General features: G+C 35.9%; 1 protein-coding gene across 4 annotated transcripts in view; it reads right to left on the bottom strand.

The window, feature by feature from the left end:
* LOC136032219 (long-chain-fatty-acid--CoA ligase 1-like) overlaps nt 1-26824 on the bottom strand; it is a 139715-nt gene that overhangs the window by 43291 nt on the left and 69600 nt on the right. For all 4 annotated transcript variants that reach the window (XM_065712432.1, XM_065712433.1, XM_065712434.1 and 1 more), the window contains 3 exons: nt 21932-22131; nt 7881-8031; nt 1609-1887 (listed from right to left, as the gene is read on the bottom strand). In XM_065712432.1, coding sequence (XP_065568504.1) covers nt 1609-1887; nt 7881-8031; nt 21932-22131 — 630 coding nt within the window. The remainder of the gene's footprint in view (nt 1-1608; nt 1888-7880; nt 8032-21931; nt 22132-26824) is intronic.

The following is a 26824-nucleotide window of genomic DNA, read 5'->3' as shown; positions in this document are numbered from 1 at the left end:
ACAGAATAGAACCAGCACTGGAAGATCACAATATGGTTTTTGGCCCAACAGGTCGTGTGGCAATCTTATATTTACCATTAGAACTGTTCAAGAAAAATGGAAAGTGATCAGATATCATGGTGTCCCCGAAAAAAGTGTTCGAATTAATCAAGCTTTCTACAAAGAATGCTTGTGAAACAAAGCTGTGCTCTGTGAAAACCACCGACTGAAAAACCCTACACATCGGCATCATGACGGAAATAAAGCAGGTTTTCGTGTTACCACCATTGCTTTTTATCATAGTTATATAGGATATATTCACCGCACTAGCGGTAGTCAAGAAATGCCGCCATAGGACAAGAAACTTGAAAAACTGGATTTCACTGACGATATTCTCCTACAGCCCTGCAAGTTAAAGCTCCGGCAATACCTTAACCAAGTCAGAGACCCTGATGAACCTTTCCGCCTAGACCAATGCCAATGAAACAATAAGTATGGCAAACACTGGATTCCGTTAGATCTACAGTGTGATAACCAGACGGTCGGACAGACCATGAAGTTCAAATATTCGGAGAGCACCATATACAACACTGAGTCGTGTCAACAGGAAGTCAAGATCAGTATTGGACAGGCTAATGCCTTTTTTTAGAAAGCTAGCAAAGATATGAAAAAGCCGGAAGTGCTTTCTGAAACTAAAGTTGAGATTCTTTAATAGCAACGATCTCTCCCCGCTCAGTCATGGCTCAGAAACATGGCTTTTAGGCCAACAACTGGAAAAGAAAAAACATATACTTAAGACGCATCCAAAACATCCATTGGACATAGAAATTAGCAAATGCCAACATGCGGCAAAAGACATCCCAGCCTCTGATAACTAGAAGCAAAGGAAATGGAGATATCTTGGAACCATGAAGTGCCAGCCTTTCCTACTTACCACCGTCGTTCTTCAATAGCAACCGTGGAGCTCCAGAAGTGACCGGCAGCACTTCTTGAATTCCCTAAACGCCCTTGGAGGTACAATAGGATCCAAGAGTATCTATTCCTCTATGACAGAACTAGCTACACTAATCACTGTAGCATCAAATTACCAGAGTTTCAATCTTACTGTGATCGTTTTCAATTTCCCAGACATTCCTAAGCTGTGCAACAACACCAAGGTATTTCGCTACTTTACTTCTTCCCTTTTGTTTGGAGTCTCCATCCCCTGATTACTTAAAAAAAAGAAACATGCTTGTTTCTTCTACCATTTCATCACCTACCTTCATAGTATCTTCAGTAACATCCTCTGCTCTGCTCTAGAAAAAGCTGCAATCGGTAATATGAAGCATGAGTATTTAGTTTCCCTTCTATGTCCCCATGATTTGATTTATTTCAATTTAGTATGCTCTTTGCATGTTTATTAAGACTATGATGAACATGATTACAATCCCTCACACCATTTCCACGTAATCCAAGATCACCTGAACAAATTATCAAAAATCTATAAACCTTACCATCGTAGTCACAAGTCAGTTCGAGTAAGCTGGTGGATTTAGGCACACAAAAAATACCGCAGGCACAAAAAAAAATACGAAAGAAGGAAGTAAGCATTGCTGATAGCAACCCAAAAAAAAGAAGATGAAAGAATACCGGCAGCCATGTTCCAACATCTCCAGTATGAAGCCATCCATCCTCATCCAAAACTTCTTTGGTTTTCGCAGGCTCTTTAAAGTACCCCATAAAGACGTTCGTTCCTTTGACACAAATTTCACCTTGTCCAGCGACTGCGTAATATTCCATATCAGGAACATCAACAAGCTTTATGGCACAGCATGGAAGGGGAGGACCAACATGCTCTGGCTTGGCGTCACCTTGAATTGTCAGTGTTGCGGGAGCTACACATTCTGTCTGGCCATAACCTTCAACGACCTATAAAAGAAGACGAAAAGCAAATGAACGTTAAGGAATGTTTTGTTTTTTCAAATACCACCCACGTGCTTGGCAAAAAGTAAAGGATGATGCAGTCCCTAACAGCTTCATCAATTTCAGCTATTTTCAGAGTTCAAAGTAAACACACCTGGCTTAAATTGGATATTTTATGAACTTATTAATTCAGTGAGCCCTTTTTAGCTCAAGAATTGTGAACAATTTCAACACTCGGCTATAAATCTTTTCTAATGAAAACTAGTTTATTATAATCCAAGATTTCGTAATGATTGGTTAAGGTTAATAGTAATGTGTAACCCTGACCTATGTAAGAGGATTGTCAAAAGAACTATTTGTGCATTAAGAACTTTTAAAAAGAATTATAGAGTTATTGTTATTGAATCATCTGAATCGTTTATTTTACCAACAAGCCAGCAGAAGAGGGGAGGTTTCTGTCGCAAGGGCCGTAGTACCCGCCGGGATTGGTATATCCCTTAAACTGCGGGGAATAGGTAGGAGACCTACACTTCCCTCGTAATTGGTATATAGGTTCCTACGATTTGGCATGTCTCCAGGAGCATCTTCTCACTGCTTCAAGTTTTGCGTAAAAGTCAGCATCATATCGCGTTCATGAGTCCAGCAAACGTTACTGGCGGTCGCCATTCCGGTAGACTAGCCTGTGTCTTTAAACGTAACATTCATCGACCCTCCCCAGTACTTTTCTACTCCGACGGATTTTTCTTGGCTGTGCGTGTCGGCAGTACCGTATTTATAAACTCTTATCTCCTTCTCTCTACACTGTATAATAATTGGTGACCCTGATACTGATACTAATCGATCTTCTCTGAGAAGTGATTCGCTTTTTGAGTGTCTACCATCGTACCTCGTCGTGCCCGAATCCCACAAATTTTTATATGTTCATTACTCTGGAAGTAAAAGTGATATTGATCATATTATTTGCTCGCCTGGTATTATCTTTTCTTCTGCTACTGTTCATGTTAATGAGCAAGATAATGACCACATGCAAATTTCAGCGTATTTACAATGGATATTGATCCATCGAAAACCAACAGTTCGAGAGAAAAATGGAAGAGGTTTGGAAAAAGAAACTGGAGCAAAGCAAATGTACCGCATTACATCTCTACTTTGACAGCTCTTCTTTCTTCCATACGTGTTCCATACCATCTTCTTCAGCGTCAGGTACCTACGAATAGTAAAGCCGATGTTGACTGTTATTATAACAAACTTGTGATGTGTACGAAAAGGCAGAAGAATCTGCCGTACCTCGGCAACGTGTTCGAAAAAAAAACTAAAAACCTATTCGGTCAATAATAATAAAAATAATTTATTGTTACCCACTGCATACAACACAAATGCAGTAAAGAGGAGCATAAAAAAATGAAAAGAAAAACAAGAAGGACACAGAAAAAAAGAGCACGTACAATTCTTGACAACTTCAAACACTTTAAAACACTTTTTTACTAAAAATAAAATATCCTCCATTCAGTTACCAATGGGTTCTCCTTATGAAATTACATAATTCTGATGAAGTGTTGTGGGAAGTGCGGCTACTTGAGCTGCCTGTCCCCAGCAGTTTAAGGCCTATAGGCCGGCCAGTACCTATACGGCTCTTCAAACTCACTCCCGCTCTCTTCTGCACATTACATACATATAACTGGATCAACCCTTTATCCATTGTCTTTTTCATGCTCTAGTACATGGATTAAACATCACAGGTTTTCACAGCTAGCGACTCTAGGCACTTGATAGAAGGCAAGTCAGTGGGAAATCGATAATTCTGTTTCAGCGGTCAGCAAATCTACGTGACAGTTCGTCCATTTTTTGACAAATCTAAAAAAAACAACGTACCGTTGCGAAATGTAGTTATTACGAGTCCAAATGGGGATACTAAGAAAATATTCGCAGAGCCTAAAAAACAGCAATTGGATTTGCTTTTTTATCAGATGCAGAGAAAAATTTCCAAACTAGTGTCAAAAACAACACATGCGGTTCAAAAAACGCATTACATAGCCGTTCAAGGGTTCTCTTATCAAACTGGCCCTTTACCCTGGCGAGAAGACCATAAGATTTTCTTAGTTTCTCTTTCAAAGAAGCAATTATAAGCTGTCTAGTGGATCTAATTGAAGTTCCAAATGGAAGACCTAAATACCTAAATGAACTGGAAAATGAAATTGTGGCGGGACCAACTTGGCTTGTATCATTGGAGGCGATTTCCAGTTCAAAGACAAGAAACTCTGTTTTGGAAAGAGCAACTGAAAGACCGATTTCTTTCAGTCCGGAGCAAACAACATCAACAGCGTTTTGGAGTGCCCCAAGACTGTCAGCCAAGAGAAGAATGTCATCGGCATAAGACAAGTGACTTGCGTCAATATATGGCTCAGTTAAGTATGGTAGAATCTGTCGAGTAACTTCTCTAATAGAGTTATTAAATATTGCCGGACTAAGAACAGAACCTTGCTCAACACCCCGGCGCACACGAATACGATTACAAATAGTACCTTGCCAACGAATTCGGATTGAGGAGTTCTGATACCACTGCCACAGGCAAATGCAAACAAATGGATTAGCTCCACTTTTAAAGAGAGACAGAATTGCTTAGGAGTAAAAAATGGAGTCAAAAGCCTTTGAAATATCAATGGTACAAAAGTAGAGGTTACTTTTTGCCTTTTTATTCCTTTCAAGAATCGCTAGAAGGGTTGCATGGGCGTCAATAGACCCTTGTTTAGAGTCGATAGAAAATGAAGCGAAACTATGGCTCCAGATGTGGAATGAATGCGGTCGGCCAAGTTTTGGGTGTGTGACTAATCTCAAACGTAAAACTAAAACCCAATATAAACGTTATCTGCGGTCGGCAGGCTACCGCGGTATGGATTATCGGTGAAAAGTGGTCAATTCTGACAAGTTAAATGATGATACTATGACAAGTAGCTGCCTTCCACCTTCAACTTGTAACAAACATCATTCTTCGTTTTTTTTTCGGTGATTAACTATTCAGTGCATTCTGTATATACTCGCCTTCTTATTCCCCTCTTCAGTACAACGCTTTCGCAACGCCCTATAATGCCCATATCTTTTTCTTCCGTAATTGATGCTGTGAAAAGTTGTTGCTGTGAAAATCTAATTCAATAGATAAGGATGGTATTTCTAAAATAAATTTGCCGATTGACTGCACCTCCTTATATCTCCCCTTCAGCTTCTTTTTCAAATGTGTCTATGTACTGCAAGCGTACCCGAGAATCTCTCGGGCCAATCTCTTATTTATAATGCTTCTTAGGTTTTGGTATTCAAATTCTTTTCTTCACTTAAAATCTGCACCAGACACTATTATAAGGGTACGTAGAGGAGTTAGGCAGGGTTGTGTTCTGTCCCCTACACCTTTTAAGATTTGTATTTCTAGTGTGCCGGCTATGATTTCTTGCGGATTGTTCTAATCTGTTCTTGCGGATTTTTCTAATCTTGCGCATGCTGACGACTTGCTTCTGATTTGCCATTCCAAAAAAGGTCTTTCTAAATGGTCTCTACAGTTTCTGATGCTTTTTCCGATGTTGGCCTTCCATTTACTATGGATAAATATGAGTTTCTTCACCATAACTGTACTACTGCTATTCACCTTCACTGTAATAACTTCACTATTCCTCTTGTTGATTGTATCCGTTGGCTTGATATCTCTATTACTAACAATCTTTCGAACTTGCGTCAGCGTACTGTTTGTAATATAAGAAAAAAGATCCAGATTGGCTATGCAAAGATTGTTGCAAACAGAGGGAAGTATAATAGACGTGCACTGGCCAAACTTTATTCTACCTTCTGGAATTATTCTGTACTTTATGCTTCAGGTCTTTTCCCCCTTCTTAAGAAAGGTAAGTTAAAAAGAATCCGGATAAATTATTTCAAATTTTGCAAACTTCTCCCGTATCTTTCATCTCGGACAAAAAACCGGTTTCTTGTTAGCAAATGTTCAGTTCCTGGTACAACTTTAAAGTTGGAGATTCCACACAGAAAACTCTCCAGTACAGCTTATACGCGGCTATCCCCTCACCACCTTCTTATCCGTTGCCTCGTTGATTTTGTGTGTTTATCTGTTTTTATCTTTGTGATTTTTTATTTTTTCTTACTCTGCCATATTTACTTTATGTATCGTGTGGATGATAAACAAATCATTCTTATTATTATTACTTACCCAAGGAAGTGAGGGGGATTGGTTGTCCTTTCTTGCACCTCTTTAGTTCAGTCAATATTAACATAAAGCTTTAAACGTAAAACAGACAGATGAATCAAAAGCCAAAAATCGACTTTTTTTCTTTATAGTAACCACTTACGCTCCTCTTGCCTTACCCATAATTCTGTAATTGATTCTGTGGTCCTGATCTGGATTTTTTTTTTTTTCGCAACATTCCTGATTTGGAGTAAAGACCTTTTATTTCTAACCTTGGGTTTACCTATTATATACCTTCGTATATAATGCTAGTCACTTTAACGTAGGCCTATGTACCTGGTATACCGTATAAGGATAGGACCTCCACTAAAGCTTTTCTATCAGCTGAATCCAATGCCTGTTCATAATCTAAAAACTGTGGGCTAAAAGGACCTAACGATTACGACACTTCTCAACTATTTATTTAAGGGTAGACATTTAGTCATTGCATTCTCTACCATTCCTAAAGCGACATTGTTCTTCTCTATCTCTTAGTCTAATAGAGTATACTCTTTTTCACATATAAGCTTATCACCTTTCTAACAAAGGGTTCAGGTACTTCTCCTTTATCAAAACTCATGTCCATAATCTTTAGTATTCCGTCTCTAACTTCCCGTCATAGCCACCATATTTCGAACACTCATTTACAACGCTATCAGCATTGGGGGCTTTATCATTTTTCATCCTTTCAATACCGTCTCTAACTCTTCATTGCAAAATAATATTTGGAATCTGTTAGTGAAGGCATATTCATATGTAACAACCTAATAACAACACTATTAGAAAAATAAACGAATGTCAACATGCCACAAAAAATATTCTACGCAATAAACTTAGTTTCAAGAATAAGAATATCTGACGGTATCTAATCTCTCCGTGGAAACATCGATGTATAGAGCGATGAAAAATCGTAATTAGATAGCCCGTATATTTAGGATATTGTGGTACCTAGCTACCACGTCAAAATGTAGAAAACCACGATATTGACATGTCTGAGGAGACAGTAACGAAGTCTATGTGATATAGGTAAGGCATTAGAATCTTAGCAATATTCATCAAGTAAAGAACGAGTGAAATTACTGACTTATGCTCTTGAGCATCAACTTTTTTGTTACAAAATCCTTTTTTCTTTGGGGGTGGGGGAAGGCGGGTAAAAATAAATGACTACTCATTAATGCTGTATTTAAATTTTTTTACTTACTTATTTGACATAGGTGATAAAAAGTTTACAGAAGATCTTTGCAACCAATGTTGTAAGGACAAATTTCCCCAGCAACCCGCGGTGTAGAGGTTTCCTGTTCGACAAAGAAGAGCCGTCAATCGATTGAGGAAATAACACTGAAACTATTATACCATGAAAATCGATACAATAAATTATAATCTCAAACCTCTAATCGTCTTGTACTGATGGAGAAAAGATTAATAAGCAGTGTTACCAAACTGTCTCTCACTAATGAAAAAGATTAATTACTACTATTTATCGGAAGATAATACAATGCTTGTCACTGTTTACCGACTAGGAGAAAACTTACAGTTCTGATCTAAATACCAGGGGCGGATCCAGGGGGACAGGGAGGACGACCCCCCCCCCAGATTTTTCTGGTAGTATCATTTAGTTTTTTTTTACCTTTTATAAATAAACTTGTCAATTTGGTCAATAATTGGCGCCCCTGTCATATTGTCCCCCCCCCCCCGAGATCTTGCTCTAGATCCACCTATGGTAAATACCTGCAAAAAGAATTATTAGTAGCAGTGAATCAAAGATACAAGAAGTACTTACAACACATCCCAGTGCGCATCTTACAAAAGTAAGTACATTTCCAGCTAGAGGAGCCGACCCAACAACCAAAAGACGAATACGGCCTCCCATTGACTCTTGCACTTTCTTAAACACGAACTTGTCCCACATTGTACTACTGCTTATTATTCCTCTAAAAGAAAAGTAATTATAAAAGTAGGAACATAATAGTTTGTATTCTTTTACAGAACTGTGATTTTGTATCGCCAATAACGACGAGTACCACGCTCAATGAAGGAATGACAAGCAGACGAGGCTAATTAAAAAAAAGAAAAAGAAAGAAATATTGATGAATGAACGAAAAGACCCGCAAAGTTATAGACGGCAAGACATTCACTTTTTTAGTCTGCAAAATACATAGGAGTACTTATTTTTTCTTCGTCAACAACATAGAGCAAATTTGGATCTTACAAAATCTTCAATATGGCACTACTGATTGTTCCCCATGAAAAAAAAAAACTATTTGTAAAAGTAGCTTCAATTTTTTTTTTATCGCATGGGTCACTCACTCCATATACAGGTGATTGGGCTGAGAATAAAATCGACGAATATACACAATTTTGTTTCATTTCATGTTTTTGTATATTTATATTTTGTATAACACTGAGCAGAGCCGTACGCTGCGAATGCTATATTTTGTAAAATAAATATGGGAAAATGCATCCAATTTTCGTTCCACTGCTTCTTTGAGTGCTATGCTATTTGTTCTAAAGAGCCTTTGGTCCAGATTGTATAGAAAACAATTTCTTATTTCCGTTTTTTAGGACTTCATAGGGGAAAAGCAATATAAAAGCCTCAATTCAACAGCGTCGCTTTGTATCCTGGCAACAAAACTCATCTCCAGCCGAATTTCAGTTTGAGTAATGCTTCTCGTTTCGTATTTCCCCATACAGAACATGAGCAAAAAAGATAGAGTACCGCTCAATTAGGCTGGATTGGACGGAAACAATCAAAATTAAATCTAGATCAAAACAACATTAGAAACCATACTTAAATGGAATTAACAGCCTCTTTAGCATTTGTATATGCAAACAAAACGTGAAATTCCAATATAATAATTCGATAGCGTTATGTAAAAGCTATTTAAGTTCTTGGTGAAACTGATTTATTAACAGTCTTTTATATAACAGCCAGGTTTTATTTATTGGCAGTCAGATTTTGTTTTGTTCCAAAAATATGGTTGTGGTTTGGATTTGAAACTTCCTCCTCTATATTCGGTATACCAAACGAAAAAGCAATGTTAAAATAATTTTGAAATAGCAAATTATGCCAAATTTCTGAATTCTCTTTTAGATTCTAGCTCAAAACCAGAATAGCCGATTATTTCTTAGCATGAAATCGCTCTACGTTAAATTAGAAGAAAGTTTTGGACAGCATTTACGCAATGGTGTCAAAGTACCTAAACTGTCACTTTCAAGACTTGAGTGAATATCGTTTCGAAATTTTACTAGCGAAAAAACACTTCTTGATTTTCCAAAGAAAGAATTCAATTTGGCAGTCATTTCAAAAGATTAATTTTAAAATAGAACAGAAAATGTTTAGTCGAAACAATAGCTTATAGCAATACATATGTCAAAAAAACACCATGAATACTAAATACATAAAGAACGTGCAGTCTAGTCATCAGCACAGTAAACATAAAGGAAACAAAAAACGCAATAAACACAAAAGGATTAAAGCACTGTTAAGAATGAACATAAAATTGTCAAATGCCTTACAAAAATAGGAATAAAGGCATATAAAATGAGTAATGAAATAAGGAATAGAAGAATTAGTTCATCTTTCCTCAGTCTGTATAAAGTTCGTTTAGAGTAAAAACTGTTTAGCGTTCTTTCTTTCAAGCCACGTGTCATGCTTAAAGTATGAATTATATTGACAAATATGGAAGATTTAATTGCAGAATTCAGATTAAAAAAGTCTATATAAACACCTTCCGTCTGATTTCCGTCTTCTATCTACTAGCTATTAGTGGTCATTTATAATGAAGTTCCAGTTGCATCAAGACAGAACAAGACCTTGTGGCTCAGGGCTGTCCCGATATTGCATGAAAGGGATCTTTCAGGGCTGAGTGATCAACCTCAAGGATTATTTTGAGCTAGCTTTCTCCATCCCTGATTTAAGCCTCCTAGATCTATCTTTGAGGCTGTCTCAGCAATAGCTTTCCTTTAATGAGTCCGACAGCTATTACTAGATTTAAGAAAATCATCACAGAGGCTCTGTTCTGTACTTTTTAGCTTTGCTCTTTGACAAGGGATCAGAACTCGACCAAATTTTTTTTAAGAAGTAAAATCTAGTTCACCTTCTGAAGATAAAAGCTTCAACCGAACTCTGGGGTGTCTAAATTCTTGCATTTAGGATATCTTTAAGCATATCACGAGCAAGTGACCTAGCTGGACCTTTTTTGGTTTCTGAATACAATCGACCTTTAGAGTGGGAGAAGGTTCTTAAACCGTGTCATTAGGACATCTACCAGTAAAGATGGCTCGCTTTCAACCAAACCTTGAGGGGAGTAGGCCAGTGTCTCAAAAACGCATCGATCTGATAGTATCTCAAAAACGCATCGACCGCATCGACCGCATCGACCTTTGTAGACCAGGGAGAGGGAATAGATCCCTAAACAAATGTCGTCAGGACATCTAGCAGAAGGAGTTGCAGGAACTCGGGCAAATTTCATCTAAATTTAGAGAAGGTATCCTAGCTGTGGCTTTTGATCTTTTGTACCTATTCTGACCTATGTGGCGGAGGGGTCCACGATTTTTGTCATTATAAGATCCACTACAAAGGATTATTGGATCTCAGCCATATTTAGCGGAAAGTATGTATAAGTTTAATTTTTTTAGGGGGCAGGGGGGGGGGTGATCGCCGCTCGGAATTATGGTGGCTATGTGTGTCCCTAGTTGTTGTTACCACGACCTGACCAATGCTATGGGAGAAGGAAAGGAGGGTACCTTATTACAAGTCAACAGAGCAGTAGCCAGAAGAGTATTAGATATCAGCCAAATTTAATAAAAAATAAAATTTAATTTAGTAATTCTACCTTTTTACAATCAGGGATCGATCTGACCTATACTGAGTAAGATGAAGGGCGTCTCTAATTCTTTGTCTTAAACACATATATCAGAAAGGGCGGTCATACCTCAACCAAGCGCAATAGAGAGTAAGAGATACGTCAAAATTGAACCTTTGGTGGGTCAGGACTTCTCCCAGCATATGTAGGGGGGTGCAAGGGTTCAAATAACAGAAAGAAATGTCAGATCCTAACCAAATTGGGTAAGAGGTACGTAATAATCTTCTAATTGGGCTCTTTAGTTAACCTATGCAGAGGAAGGGATCCGTAGATTCTTATCTTCAGGAGCTCTACAAAGGATGGGATGCTGGATGTCAGCCATACTTTGCAGAAAGTAAGAAGTGTTTGATTGTCTTACTCTTGGCTTTCAGGGATCGTACCAGATTCAACGTTTATGGGGGAAGAAGATCCTGCCTTTCTTGTCGTCATGACATCACCCGAATGGGTTCCCAGACATAAACAAAACCTCTTGAGAAGGCGGAGTTTGTGTCCACCTTGTGCTTATCCTGGGTCCAAAGCCAATCATATTGCTCTTGGTGATAACGGAAGGGCTAAATTCTTGTAATATGATATCTAATAGAACGGTTTGTCGAATTTCAACAAATTTTGGTTGAAATTCAGAGTTGATTTCCACCGCATGGAATATTGGTGTCGGAAAACGATCCAACGTATTTCAGGGGAGAGGCACCGAAATTATATTCTTAAAGGAATCTATCTAAAGGGTAGTTGGATCTCGAACAAGCTTACTCAGAACAACAGAATCCAGGATCGATTCATCCTCTCTCGGGGAGAAAGAAGGGGGCTACAGAAACTCTGACTGCTCTAGTCATAGTTTTCATAATTTTAAGACACAAAGTTCTAAATAAAAAAAATAAAAAAAAAAGCCAAGGAAAAACATTGTAGTCGATTTTATGTTAAAAACTGCATGTAGGAACATTTTGAACCAGAATGAATCTTATAAATTGAGTCTACAACTCTACATAAGCAGGTAAGATGGAATGTAAAAAATAGTTGCTCCTAATGAACGTGATAAAAAAAAATACCAAAAAAGTCGTAGGATGATTTCAGCCTCCCGTGCATCTCCTGCAAATAACAGAAACGGATAAATTTACAAAACAAAATTCCGTTTTTTATGCCAAACTCTTTTACAGACTATAAAATCGCTTTTCCAATGCCTGAATAACTATAAAAAGTTAAAATCCAAACAAGTGCTTCAATCCTTTAATCTAAAAATTCAGTAAACAGAGTTAATCGATGTGATCTCGGAGGAGCTTATTTTAATTTGGAAGATGAAACGCTATAATATCTCAATCCGTAAAAATCAATTAATGCAAAATGCTCTCCTCTTTTCTTATACAGCACCTACTCTCATTGAGAGGAAAGGAGATTTTGAAAGTGACAAGGCAAATCCCATTTCAATTTTCCATTCTAGAATCTAATAAGGACCTTAAAATGGATTTATGTCATTTGAAAAAGAGTTAGCTGAAATTCAATTGAGGATTTCGTTTTGGTTCGTTTGAAAATATTCCAACTTAAGTGCAAGGTGTTGTTCCATTTTCACAAAGATACCCACAAGCTATAGTTATAAAAAACAAGGCCGAAGAGGATAACAGATTTTGTTCTCTCCTAAAAATATAGAAGATTAAGAAAAATCTTAACAGTAACCCCCGCCTCCCCTAAAAAAAAAATTAGTAAACGCCAGACATGTAAGCAAAGTCACAGCGCCTTTCTTCTCCTCCTGCTCCCCCACCTCCCACTAAATAACTCAAGATTCTTACGACAATATTTCACCAAGGTCCTTATATTTTGCTAATAATTCGCCTGTTTTTTTTTTTTTTTTTTTTCATTTCTCAAAATCAAGTCCCTCCCCAAACGAAAAAAAAAATATCATAAACAAAATACAGCATCCTGCGTACGAGTGTGGTTGGAGCAGTTATGGAGCAAAATCATGGGCACATGCCAAAATTTTTGTGTATGACAAAAACAGTAAACTGTAAGTAGTATCTCTCCTGTATGTATACTGGTATACTAACTGTGGAAGGTCACTCTGACAACACTGACTGCTAAGTTACCTGGTATTTTCAGTTCTGGTTTCCCCTCCTCTTTCTTACTTTTTTTGTTATTAGCATATATTTTTACTGTTATTGTCATTTTTCTTTTCAAATGAACACTTTCTCAATTTAGTTTCAGAAATATTAAAGTGCCGCCTTCAACCATTTTATGCCAGAAACAACAGTTTTGGCCCAAATAGGGTACACCCCTACATGTTGGTTCATTTCTAGCTATCAGACAATAATCTGAGAAGTTTCATTTAAATGAAATTTCCTTCGTTAACATACAGCATTGCATGGTTGCACGCTATGGGTGGTTGTGTGTGAGTGTGTGTGCGGGGGGGGGGGGGGGGGGTTGTTTGCAGAATCATTAAAAAGAGTGTCTTTATTTCGAGGTTTTTTATAAGAGACTCTTCATATCCATCTTGAAGGAAGGGAGCAATTTACCTCCTAATCCCTCTTCTTTTGAATATTTCTAAGACTAAGCGTTAAAAAATAGTTCCGAAGATAACGTGGCCTTCCTTTTACGTGGCCAAATTTCGAATGTCTGAATAAAGATTATTCAATTTGCTTAGATGGATGATGAATCACAGCATATCTTCTTGAAAAACTGGGATTTCTCTTTAAAAAAAAAAGGCACACAAGAACAAAATGGTTTCTTAAAGAAAAAGAGAAAAAATCTTGTTTAGAGGTCTCGCAAGTCCCTATGGGGAAAGATTACTCCCAGGTTTTTTTTTGTAAGCTGCCAATTTACAAAAATACAAAAATTTCCAGTAAATAACCAGTTTTATCGAAGTATTCTAAGAAACTAAAGTCGAATCTCTAGTTGGAACGATAGACTTTCAAGAACACGGATCACAGACTCCTAACAAAAAACCTTGTCATTTCATTTATTATTCGACAATGAATGATGGTGATAACACAGATAGTATAAAATAGCCGAGGAAAAAACTCGAACGTGATGAGAACAAATACTTCCATTTTTCACCTATAAGCGACAGAATCAATGTTCCGAAGGCGTTTGAAAAGGAACGAGATGTTGAATAATATATACAATATGGTATATGGTTAGATATAGCGATTGCGACTTCAATGCACTATAAGAGTATATATATATATATATATATATATATATATATATATATATATATATATATATATATATATATATATATATATATATATATATATATATATATATATATATATATATATATATATATATATATATATATATTTGATTCTGACTTTAAATAAAAATATGTACGTTTTATCATGTTTATTATAAATTGTATGCATTTTTACGTCAATTTTGTTGTTGTTACTGATATATCCATGACTCGGAGGTTTATCTTTATAATTAAGAAACGTGGTGCTAGTATCGCACCATCTTCATCTAGGAAGAAAAAATGCGATATTTGTCAACATGCAAGGCACACACAATAGCCGGGAATAATCTCTCCTGATCAATAATTTTCAAATTTGGCTTATTCGATTATTGTTCCTCTTTAATAGATCACGAGCATGACTGGTTTTCTACTTCAACTTTTTTATCTTTTTTCTAAAAAACTTTAAAAATTTCAATAATTATGTTTGTCTGAACATCGTAGTACCCTCCCTATTGGGACAATTATTTTCTATCTAGCATAGACTATTATATTCACGGGTCTGTCGGCACAGAGATGAGAAGGGTAAGACGGGACAACAGGAGCCTGTACAAGATATTTCTCGGGTGGAAGGGAGGAGGGTTCACAAATACTGCCAGGGGCTTTGTTTTGAGCAATTATAAAATGTAATATTTCTCTTTTCCTACTTATATACAAAGTTACAATGCATTTCAACATAGGTGTACAATACATTTAATTACTTTTAAGAAGTTTTTTCAACTGAAAATGACGATCAGCATCAAAACATAAAAAGAACAGAAATTATTACGCATAGGAAAGGAGTCGCCCCTTCCACAAGACCTTACAGTTTATGCTAAAGTTTTGACTTTTCGTCCTAGTTCTTTTAAGAACGATTCCTGAAACACATTGGCCGTTTAATTAGAATAATAAGCTTTGTTTTAAAATTCTATAAAAAAACTTTATCGTAAAGAGCAAGATCCTGAGGAGGAGGCACCCCCTTTCATATACGTAATAACTTTGTTCATTTTAAGGTTTGATGTTGCTCCTTACTTTAAGTTTAAAAACTTTTTTTTAATTAATTACTTACAGAGAGTCATTGTTAATCGGAAACATAGGGACCAGGTTTTTTAAAGAAAAGTAAAGAGCCTCATTAAACCAAAAATGAGCAGAAATAAAGTCAAATAATCTTCAAAGTAAAAACTATAGAGTCTAATAGAATAAAAACAGAAAGATATAAAATATTTTTTTCTATGAAAAAGACTATGTCAATAAAAAATACCTAATTATTTTAGAAAACTTTTTCCACAAACAAGTTTTTTCAAAGAATAGTAGAGCCTCATTAAGGCAAAAATGATTAGAAATAAATTCAAATAATTTTCCAAGCGCAAAACTACCACAAATCTCCATCAACAACCGAATTAAACCCAAAACGAACAGAAATTACAACAAATAACCGATTAAAACTCAAAACAAGCAAAAATTAACATGAGTAGGGCTGACAACTCCTAAGTCTTCTCAAGACCAGAACTTAATTTGCCCTTTACTGAAAAAAAACAAAAACAAATGACCGTGGATTGTCAGTTTAATGTACATATACTGTACATGTAATGTACTTTATGAATGGAGAATCGTATGAAAAGGGAAATTGTAAAAAAAAAATTGTTTTTAGGGAAAAGGTAGATAAAATATAATAGGAGAGAAAAAAATTATATTGTTGAGGAGTTAGAAAGGTAGAAATCTACGGAATGCCGAGTAAGAGGTAAGATAGATAGGGAGTAAAGTGAAGGAAATGATTGTAAAATAGGAAAAAATGATCAATTAGATTACAAATACGCAGGGAGTCTTAAGGTAAAAAAAGAAGAAAGGATTGTGATAGATTTTTAACTTTATTTTCAGGAGTACGAAAAAAAACAACACCCGGTTTGATTCCATCCATTACATGAAGTATCACCAAACCATCATCAGGAAAACGAAAAAGAAGAGGAAGCAAGGAAAGAAGTTACATCCAGGATATTCCAGTATGGACCAAACACCGTTGAATAAAAGAAAGAAAGGAAGAAGAAAATAAAATATTTATTAGAAAAGGGGTTTGTATGTATTTAATATTATAGTCTATTTTTGAAGAAAGAAAAATTATTCTTTCAAAAAGGAATAAAGGATTTTATTTTTAAAAAATATTTATTCCTTAAATTTTATTGTTATTATTTTTTTAAATAATAAGGCTCCGGGTGATGATTATATGGTTTATTAGTTTCTTAAGAATGGTGGCTCTGAGGTCAGATATTAAGTTACCGAAGATTATAAATATGAATTTTGAAAAAGGGGAAGTACCTAGCGATTTAGGAAAACCCTAATTAAACCCCTGTATAAGAAAAGTACTAAGAAAAAGTGTGGTAATTGCAGGGCCATTGTCCATGTTTCTATAGGTAGCAAATTACTCATTATGACGATGCTTCTCAGACTTTGAGAGAAAAGCAGTGTGGTTAGAAGGGGTAGAGAAAGTGTCGACAAATTTTCACTCTTAGGTTAAGTCCCTGAGCCGTCAGACACCTTTAGTCTCCAGTTTTATAGATTATTAGCAAACATTCGATTCAGCTAATAGAAGAACTTTAGCGAAGGTCTTATCCTTGTATGGTATACCAGACAAATGCATTTAAGTGATTAGTGCTACGTACGAGAATAACACTGTTGCAGTAAAGGTACGAAACGAGGTCAGTAGCTGGTCATATTAAATCGGGAGATAAACAGGGTTGCGTTGTGTCTCCATTTATATGGACCATTTTAATGGACTTTGTCTTAAGGAGGACAGGAAACAAAATGGGAGAAAACAGAATCAAACGAGGAAGTAAAACTTTCCTGTACTTGGATTACGCTGATGATTTAAGCATCCTAGATTAAAGTGTAAGCAAAATGAGTGAGCTTTTAGAGGTTCTGTGAGTTCAAAGTGCTATAATAGGTTTGAAAATTAATATTAAGGAAACTAAGTCGCTAAGGCTAGGAATAAGTGGAGATGGATAGGTGATGTTGTGGAACTAAAAGATCGATCAAGTGGACAGCTTCACTTTCGTCACTCCATAATTCGTAGACATTCGTTATATCAACAGCATTTGTGAGAGCAACTGGGATTCTGTGAAAATGCGAAATGAAGTTGGATCTTCAATAAGCTTTGTCGATTTACAGAGTCAAATCTCTTCTCGGAATAGACCAAGATCATGTACATGTTGGATCCCCAATCTCGAATTTCTTCTCTTAGGGTGTGAAGCGTTAAGATTGAATGTTTGCAGGAGCGATTCAGTAGAAGCCCTGTGATTCGTCCCAGAGATGTTTATCTAACTGTGAAGTGATAATTAAAAGCACAATACATGAGATTGGTTTACCGGAAATTCAGAGAACATGGATGCAATACCAATTCAATGGGAATATGGTGTCACGTTTCTTAATGAGTCTCATCAGGATTTTACGTCTTCCTTCATGGGCACCTTGATTGGTGTCTAAACACATCTTCAGGGCCTTGAATTAATTACTTCTTTGCAGTTGGAAAGTTTTAGCCTTTTAGACAGAGAAATCAAAAGAAACTGGCGCAGCTTTTACTACAGCTCTTGATTCTTTCTAAGCTAGAATCCTTATACCCCTTTAAAGTTAACAGGTTTCAACAGAACCGGATCTAGAAGCCATTTGTATTTTGCCGGAAGAAATTCTTCCTTGTTATAAGCATCTGATTAAGTAATTGATCATCGAATCTAACCTGATTGAATTAAAAGGAAAAAATACAATGTTTTTGGACAAATTAAATTGTAGAGCTGAAGTTTTTTGGTTTTGAAATGAAATGGGAAGGAATCTTCCTAGAGCTGTAGATATACAGGGGTGCCCCATGCTCTCATGCTTCTATGCAGCTAAGAAAACGAAATAATCGTTGATCTTTTAATGACCATGTCCACGTAAAAAAGAGTCACTAGAACTAGTAACCTATTTTTAACGCTTGATATAAAAATAAATCCTCAAAAGAAGAGAGCTTAGTGAGTAAATTGTGCAATCCCTTAAAATAGACATCAAGACATTCTAATGAAGATCAAAAAAATATCTTTTTGGCAATTGTAGGGAGAAATCCGCCACTAAGAGGCATTGTTCAGCACTCAAGACTAAAACTGCTGTTTCCTGAACAAATTGACTGAAAGCAGCACTTTACTGGAAGCAGACAGCAGACCGAAGGAAAAATAAAATTGACTGAAAGCAGTCATAGTTTTCTCGTACATTTATCGGCTATTTACAACTTACAAAATATCAATCATTGTTGACTATTAACAACTATTGCAAATAATAGGACTGAAATAATTAGAAAAAAGTATAAATATAGGCCACAAAAAAAGGACAACAAAAGGAACCAGGTAATTCAGGCGTAAGTATTTTCAGAGTTACTTTTCGTAAATTGCTGTAAAAAAAACATTGGACAGAAGAGACATCCAGCTTTTATTTCGTATCAGGCCCCTACCCAGTTTCCTGAACGGCAAAAAACCGTATACAGGTATAAAATCTTGTCCTACGTTCAAAAGATAAAAAGTTCCAGAACGTACTTTCCTACAATTATCCATAATTTTTTATTAGCATGACAAAAATTGCGGGTGATTAGTTATTAGCATGACAAGAATTTAGTTATAGAACATGTGATATGATCATTGCAATTAAACATATTGATAAGATTTCATCTAGAGTGTATACATAAACTGCTCAAAACAACGGAAAAAGATGATTTTATAAGAGTCATAAGAGACTATATAACTATATAAAGAAAAATCGTGAAATCATAAAATTTTAGGAGGAAGAACTGAAGGCCTCCAATCTCACCCCTGGAGGATCTACTAAAACTTGCTGATTCTTGTGATAATCTGAAGAATTATGAGACCCTTCTAACATTGTTTTCAAACCTTTTTCAAGTCTCTTTCCCTGGTTCGCGTCAAGACGCGACTCTCTTCAATGTTAAGCAGTTTTTAGTTTGCCTTTGGTAAGTACTTCAACGCGAGAATTTGTCTGTTTGAAAAGGGAAAGAGATTTTGGTTTGTAAAAGAGAGTCCTTTGACTTCAATTGCGTTCGCCGACACATCTCAGTTCAAGAACTGAATTATTCTGGTTTGGAATGCCGTGACCTCTTTTATCGTCAATAGCTAACGTTTCAAAATAGTGAACCAGGAAATGACAGGGTATGCCTCCCGGTGTGAACAAAAACAGGGGGGTGGCAAGGAAACATATTCCTATGGCAAAAGATTTTGAAAAAGAAATAGAGTTTGAGAATCATTTACAGAAAATGAGTGCTCTTTGACGCACATTGAATCTTGAACTGTATACAGAAAAGCATTAAATTCAAACCAAGGAAAACCCTAACTTCAGGGCTGTTCTATTGATTATGAATAGATTTATGTTCTTAATCAATAAATACACAATCGTAAAATTCATTCATTTAATCCGTCAATTTAAAAGGCCAGTTTTAAAGAAGTAGTCGATTTGTAAGATATTTGACGAGAAACGTACATACAGATTTATACGACTTGTACCATTTCAAACAGGTTGAATTATTAGAAGCTACTTGAAAACCTGGCTTTTAAAGGGTCCCCTTAAAGTTCTGCCTTAACTGGTGTAATAGGAATCATAAGTAATCTACAGGCCATGAAATAGGAAACTTGTAACATAAATTTGGGAGATTAGATTTTACCTTGTCTTAATGCATGGATAAGAGGGTTAGAAGAGATCTCCCCCTGCTACCCTTCATTAGTCTCCCTATTAGTGGATAATTGACAATTAGAAAAGAACGCGTCCTTGGTTCCTTTCAAACCAATAGCCTTTCTAAACTGTAACCAGATACTGCTTCAAATAACAAAATATTGAACCACATTATACTTTTTCGTTATTAGTACGCCTAGTTTTCGTTGCTGCCCAAAAAGGAAGAATTTTTATTTTTGTCCTTTGTCAATTAAGACAACAAACCACCACAGAAATTAATATGGGCTTTAACCAATCTCACTATAATTGTTACACCTGAATATGCGCACGACAACCGCGCTAGCTCTACTCTCTAGTGCCAGACCCTTCTAACATTGTTTTTAAACTTTTTTCAAGCCTTTTTCCCTGGTTGTAGAGACTCCTTCCCAAGTACCCTTACCAATAAGACAGTCGTTTTTCAGTGTTAAAGGATATATGAGCTATTGCAAGCATTGGAACCAACGGATACTTTTTAATAAAGTTTTAGCATTATACTTTTACCACATTATTTATTACTGTCCTCCACAGAATTTTTATTACTGTCCTTCGTCAATTAAGACAACACACCACCGCACCAATTAATATGGTGCTTTAACCAATCTCTCTATAATTGTTACACCTGAATATGCGCAAAACTACCGCGATAATTCTAATTTTTAGCGCCAGCTACGTATTATTCTGTGAAGAACTTTTCTGATGACATCGTATTGCAACTCATTGCAGCAAGAAACCAACTCATGCAGGCAGAGCACAAAGCTGCATCATTTAGTCTCAGTGGAGGTTAACTTACACCTCAAAGGGTCAATCTAAAAGGACAAAGACCTTACGGGAGGCAGATTTGAACTGCAGTCTCCTGATTTTCTGGACACGGAATGTTCGCTTTACATAATTTTCATCCCATCCACATAAACAAAATCTATTAATTATTCTGAACTTAATTTTCTTGGCCACAGAAAACAAAACTTAGGCATTGATCAAAAGCAATAGCAAACCAAATTGCCCCCACATGAAATTATTTTTTATTAGGCGATGTTGAGTAGAGCTTTTGGGGCGAAATTCGACCATAGTTAAATATTGACTCAAACAAAATTTAACCCTTATATTACCTAACACGTATATATAAAAGATGACAGCTTTCCTAAAACATGTATATATAAATATGTGTTACCGTGAATGTCCGAAATATTGTTAATGTCGATATTCAGCGGTGAATGTTCGAAATTCCTTTTTATCTGCTTCGATTTAATTAGCTTAGCGAGTCAGCCTTTTCACTCTGACTCAAGCTATGAGGGTAAAAGTTAAAGTTAGGTTAGATTATGTTAGTTTAGGTTAGGTGAGGTTAGATTAGGTTACGTTAAATTTGATTCTAAATGTCAGAAATGGGTTAAAAACCTAATCTAAGCTAATCCAACCCAACCTAACTTCATCTAACCAAACCTTATCTATTGTAACCTAATCTGTCATCATCCAACCTCACATTAAACTGAAAAAGTTGACTGACAACGCAGACTAAATCCAAGGAGAAAAAAAGGTATTTCAGGAGAAAAAAGGCAATATATAAAAGGCAATAAAACAAGGAGAAAAAAGGCAATATATATAATGAAACAGCTCTTGTTTTCACTAAAAAAATATATCTCATTGCAAGGTCGTATCCATGGGAGGGGGGGCTTAGGCTGTTTGAATCCCCCCGAAATGTTTGTTCGACTCCCAAAAACGTAACAAAAATGAATATAAACAAATTTTTGATGCATTTATTTCTTAAAGTTTTTTTGTAAACCCTCCCTCCCAAAACAAGCTTTTGTACCCCCCCCCCCTCCCGAAAAAAGATCCTGGATACAACCCTGTCTAACTGTATTAAAATTTCAGTAAACGGTGTACCAAAAATACAAAACTGTTCTCGAAAAAACAGACAATTTATGACTACATGAACTTTCGGAATAGCCTAAATATATTTCTCTCGAAAAAGACAAAAGTCTAGACCACAATAAAAAAATTAAAATGTGCAAAATCAAGAAATAAAGCAAATTGAATGCCTACCTTTTTAAATCCTTGTGCTTACTGCTAAGCGCCATGTCGAACAAAGATTTCTTCAATAGAGAGCCATTCAAAGTGCCAAGGACTTTATCATAAATTCGGTTTAGCAAGCGAGGAACAGCTGGAGTTATGGTCGGCCGCAAGGCCTTGAAATCTTCCATCAAATTTCTAATATCTCCACCGTAGAAACCTATAGATCCACCCTGGATATAAAATTCTACATGAATAATAAAGAACGCAGAATAATACAGTGAAAAAATCAAGTTATAAGCCCGGAACGTTCGCAATGGGGTAGGTATTCAAATAAGTACAGTCTTAGCATGGGGAATATATACTACTTTCTATGTTCTGTTGATCCAAAACATAAATAAATACATACATAGGATTTTAATAGGTAAGGCCCAGTAAAAACTGCCATCTATTTTTACAAGATTCTAGATAGCACTCACAGCACATACTTTAACGAGAGCCTTGACGTTGCGATTTTTTTTGTAATTTCCATTTTTCGATGCATTTGTATACATATACAGCAATTACAGCTTGAACTTCGATATTTCAGATTATTCACTACCACTAGGTCAAAATTTTTGCAATTTTGTTGAGGTTCAAGTTCATTTCCTCCGTATATCTATGACCAGAAATACTTTTTCTCCAGCAAAGCCTTTTGACTCAGTTCTTATGCCAGACAGTTAAAGGAAAAACTCTAGTTAGTGGGCATTTTTGAACACAATGTAAGACTTTGATTAAATAAAAAAAAATAATTTTTTTAGCTGAAAGTAAGGAGCGACATTAAAACTTAAAACGAACAGAAATTACTCCGTATATGAAATGGGCTGTCCCCTCCGCAATCCATCGCTCTTTACGCTAAAGCTTTTAATTGTTTGAACAAGTAAAATTGTGGCAAAGAGTCAAACTTCAGCGTAAAGAGCGAGGGATTGCGGAGGGGACAACCCATTTCATATACGGAGTAATTTCTGTTCGTTTTAAGTTTTAATGTCGCTCCTTACTTTCAGCTAAAAAAATTATTTTTTTTTATTTAATTTCTGAACGTTTTTGAATTAATGCATGTTTGGTTTTGGCTCTCCGCACATAAATTATTAAAACGAAACTTGTATATTAATTCTTTTTTTGGCTAAATGGCTTTCTCTTAGTTTTGATCAGACGATTTTGAGAAATAAGGGGTGGAGAAGGAGGCCTAGTTGCCCTCCAATTTTTCGGTTACTTAAAAAGGCAACTAGAACTTTTAATTTTTAATGAACGTTTTTATTAGTAAAAAATACACGTAACTTAAGAATTAACTTACGTGACAAACTTTCATACCTTATATTTTTATTATGTATACGAGGGGGTTTGTACCCTCGTTAATACCTCGCTCTTTACACTAAATCGTAAGTTTTGTCCCAATTCTTTAAGAATGACCCCTGAATCAGAAAGGCCGTAGAATAAATAGTTGAAATTATTAAAAATACTTTAGCATAAAGAGCAAGGTATTTATCCCCTCCTAAATACCTCGCTCTTTATGCTAAAGTATTTTTAGAACCCCTCATATGCGTAATTATCTCTGTTCGTTTTAATTTTCAATGCTACTTCTTCCTTTCATTTGAAAAAACGTTTTCATGTTTATTTTTCATTGTTTTCTTATAGTAATGCTAGAGATCCCTGCGCCCTTTTCATTGAATTCTTCTTCCCCCATGACAGATTCCTCCAAGGAAAGATCCTCCAACATAGCCCACTCTTCTCATCCCCACCCCCAAACAAAATAAAATCCCCCTGAAAACGTCTGTACACTTCCCAATAACCATTACTATATGTAAACACTGGTCAAAGTTTGTAACTTGCAGCCCCTCCCCCAGGGATTGTGGGGGAGTAAGTCATCCCCAAAGACATAGTTATTATGGTTTTCGACTATGTTGAACAAAATGGCTATCTCAAAATTTTGATCCGTTGACTTTGGGAAAAAAATGAGCGTGGGAGGGGGCCTAGATGCCCTCCAATTTTTTTGGCCACTTAAAAAGGGCACTATAACTTTTCATTTCCGTTAGAATGAGCCCTCTTGCGACATTCTAGGACCACTTGGTCCATACGATGACCCCTGGGGAAAAGAAAAAAAAATAAATAAATAAAATAAACACGCACCCGTGATTTGTCTTCTGGCAAAAAATACAAAATTCCACATTTTTGTAGATAGAAGCTTGAAACTTCTTTAGTAGGGTTCTCTGATACGCTGAATCTGATGGTGTCATTTTCGTTAAGATCTTACGACTTTTGGGGGGTGTTTCTCCCTATTTTCTTAAATAAGGCAAATTTTCTCAGGCTCGTAACTTTTGATGGGTAAGACTAAACTTGATGAAACTTATATATTTAAAATCAGCATTAAAATGCGATTCTTTTGATGTAGCTATTGATATCAAAATTCAATTTTTTAGAGTTTTGGTTACTATTGAGCCGGGTCGCTCCTTACTACAGTTCGTTACCACGAACTGTTTGATTAGAATTATATATATAATAGTTATTAGGTTAAAAAAAAAACTCAGTGAAATTGATAGACATACGACATTAAAGGGACTCAGCTAAGACTGATCCAATAGGTAACTCGTTTAAAGAGTGAGCTATTGAAATACTGAGTTGGCAGCTAGCCTGTTCAATAGCAGAGAAGGTAGGATAACGAGAAAAACGAAGTAATTCACAGAAAGCAAAAGAGTTTAAGAAAATACAAATATTTTGGCCGAGATATATAGCCGATATTTCGGCTGAGGCCACTCGGCCATTTTCAGTGCAAAAATAAGGATAAAAAGATAGACAAATATCCATGAAAAAAAAAAATAAAACTTTAAAATAAAAAAAGAGCAGTCACCTTTTCTAGTGAAATTTTTTTTCTTCTTTCACAGTGTATCTTATCATTTTGTTTTATGAACTTTCACCCACTTTATTATTCTTCTTTTTGCATTGAGGATGGCTCATCGGAGGTCTGAGCCGAAACATTTGCATTTTCATAATTTTTTCACTTGCTGTGAATTACCTCGTTGCTACTGCAAAAGCAGCAGCACTTACTTGATGAATTTCCCTACGTTTTCTTGTATCGTATTTTTTAGAAAGTGTAGTTTCAGTAGTTATTTAGCTAGCAAGTTGCAATGTTCAATTACGGGCTCAGAATAACATTGTCGATTTAGTTGTGTTGCGAGAGCAACACTTTGGTTTTGTCGTGATTTGTTTTTTCTTTTTTTTTTGTTCTTTTTTTCTAGCACCCCGATTTCAGCTTATTCCTAGAAAGTGATAAGGGTCTAACCTCTACAGTTTTTACGGAAAGTGTGGACCTTAGGCCAAATTGATGAATATGACTTTGTATTTTGGAAAGCTTCGTAGAACTCTTGCCTTCGGCCAAAAATCTATTGTTTCCACCCATTTCTGTTCGTGATTTCAGCTGAGTTTATCATTCGGTTTTTTTGCACTTGGGTTTGTGGTAGAGAAATGGTATCGGATGTGCCTCTTAAACGTTAAAAGTTCTCTCATTGCTAAATAAATTAGAGTTTATCCGTTGCTCCTTTCTAAGTAATGAAATTAGAAGCTTGGCCTGAAGCAAAAAAGTCAACTTTTGAACTAAGACAGACAGATTTATTTTTTTTTTCGACGGCAGTCGATAGCTCTTGGTGAGCTGATCAAAGCATATGTCATCCATTTTTAAAAAAAAATTCCTTCACGAGATCTTGCAGTTTGAAAGTTTCAAGGGGTTGACAACTTCAGTAGTAAGGTACACACTGAAACCAAAAATGGGCCGATACCAATTGTGGAACATATAGGGGAGTTTTAAGCAACAGTCGGCTGTTAGCTCATAATCATCTTCGGCAATGAGGGGTTCGCAACTTTTGATAGTTGGTGTACCTATTATTTGTTTCCGGTATATTTGATGGTAAGACCAATTTGGTTCCAGTGGTAAGACATGTAGGGAACTTGTAAGTAATAATCGGCTGTTAGGCTACAATAATCTTCAGCGATGATGGGTTTACAACTTTTGCTAGTTGCAATGAGGGGTTTGCAACTTTTGCGATTTTGTGTACCTAGTATTTATTTTAAAATCCTTGCACATTAACAACTTCAGCGTTTAATCGAAGCGAGGAACAAAACCAATTTACTCGACGAAGCCGAACAAAGGTTGCCGCAACACCTGATGTTGCCCATCCAACGCAGATCTAGTTTTGATTGCAATATATTATATTACGTCTTTTATTATATTAGGTATAGGTTGTTAAATTGTATTCTCTCAAGTTTTTATTTAATGAGCTGCTTTTTTTAAATACCGACTTATTTGAATTGGTTCACGGGCAATTTGCTGAATTCCTATATTATTACTAAGTAAAGTAGCTTCATTAAGTAAAACAATATCAAGATGGCTATCAGGATATGGCCAATCCCAGCTTCTTTCAAAATCTGTTCTTATGGTAGGCTCTTCTTGAAATACAAAGGACGTCGAAATAAAAGTATTTTCCCCAATCTTTTGCCTATTCGTGCCTGAAACTCAATTTTCAAAGATTTTCCTGTTGGTTGTTTCAAAGTTATGAAGTTTTAAGAACAGTACTGCATTTTAATGAGTGGCGCAGCGTTGAGCAGTGAGAGTAAATATACAAACTTAATTATTTAAGTTTGACAACGTTATCGTCAGTACAAATTCAAATTTTGAAAATCTTTCGATTCGCTAAGACAACAACATCTTCAAAGGAAAGCTGATACACATTCTTAATCTGTTTGTTCCCATATATATTTTTTTGACTTTACATATATATTTTTTTTTTTGATTTTTCATCTACTTCTTTAAAATTCAGCAGCCGCCAATACTAAAACTACATAACTGTACATCGAAGTTTTTTCAATAGAAATAGAATCCTCGATTTTTTTCACATT

Source organism: Artemia franciscana, chromosome 10 (assembly GCF_032884065.1).
Source record: "Artemia franciscana chromosome 10, ASM3288406v1, whole genome shotgun sequence".
NCBI classification, from domain to species: domain Eukaryota; kingdom Metazoa; phylum Arthropoda; class Branchiopoda; order Anostraca; family Artemiidae; genus Artemia; species Artemia franciscana.
This window is presented reverse-complemented; position numbering and strand designations above follow the sequence as displayed.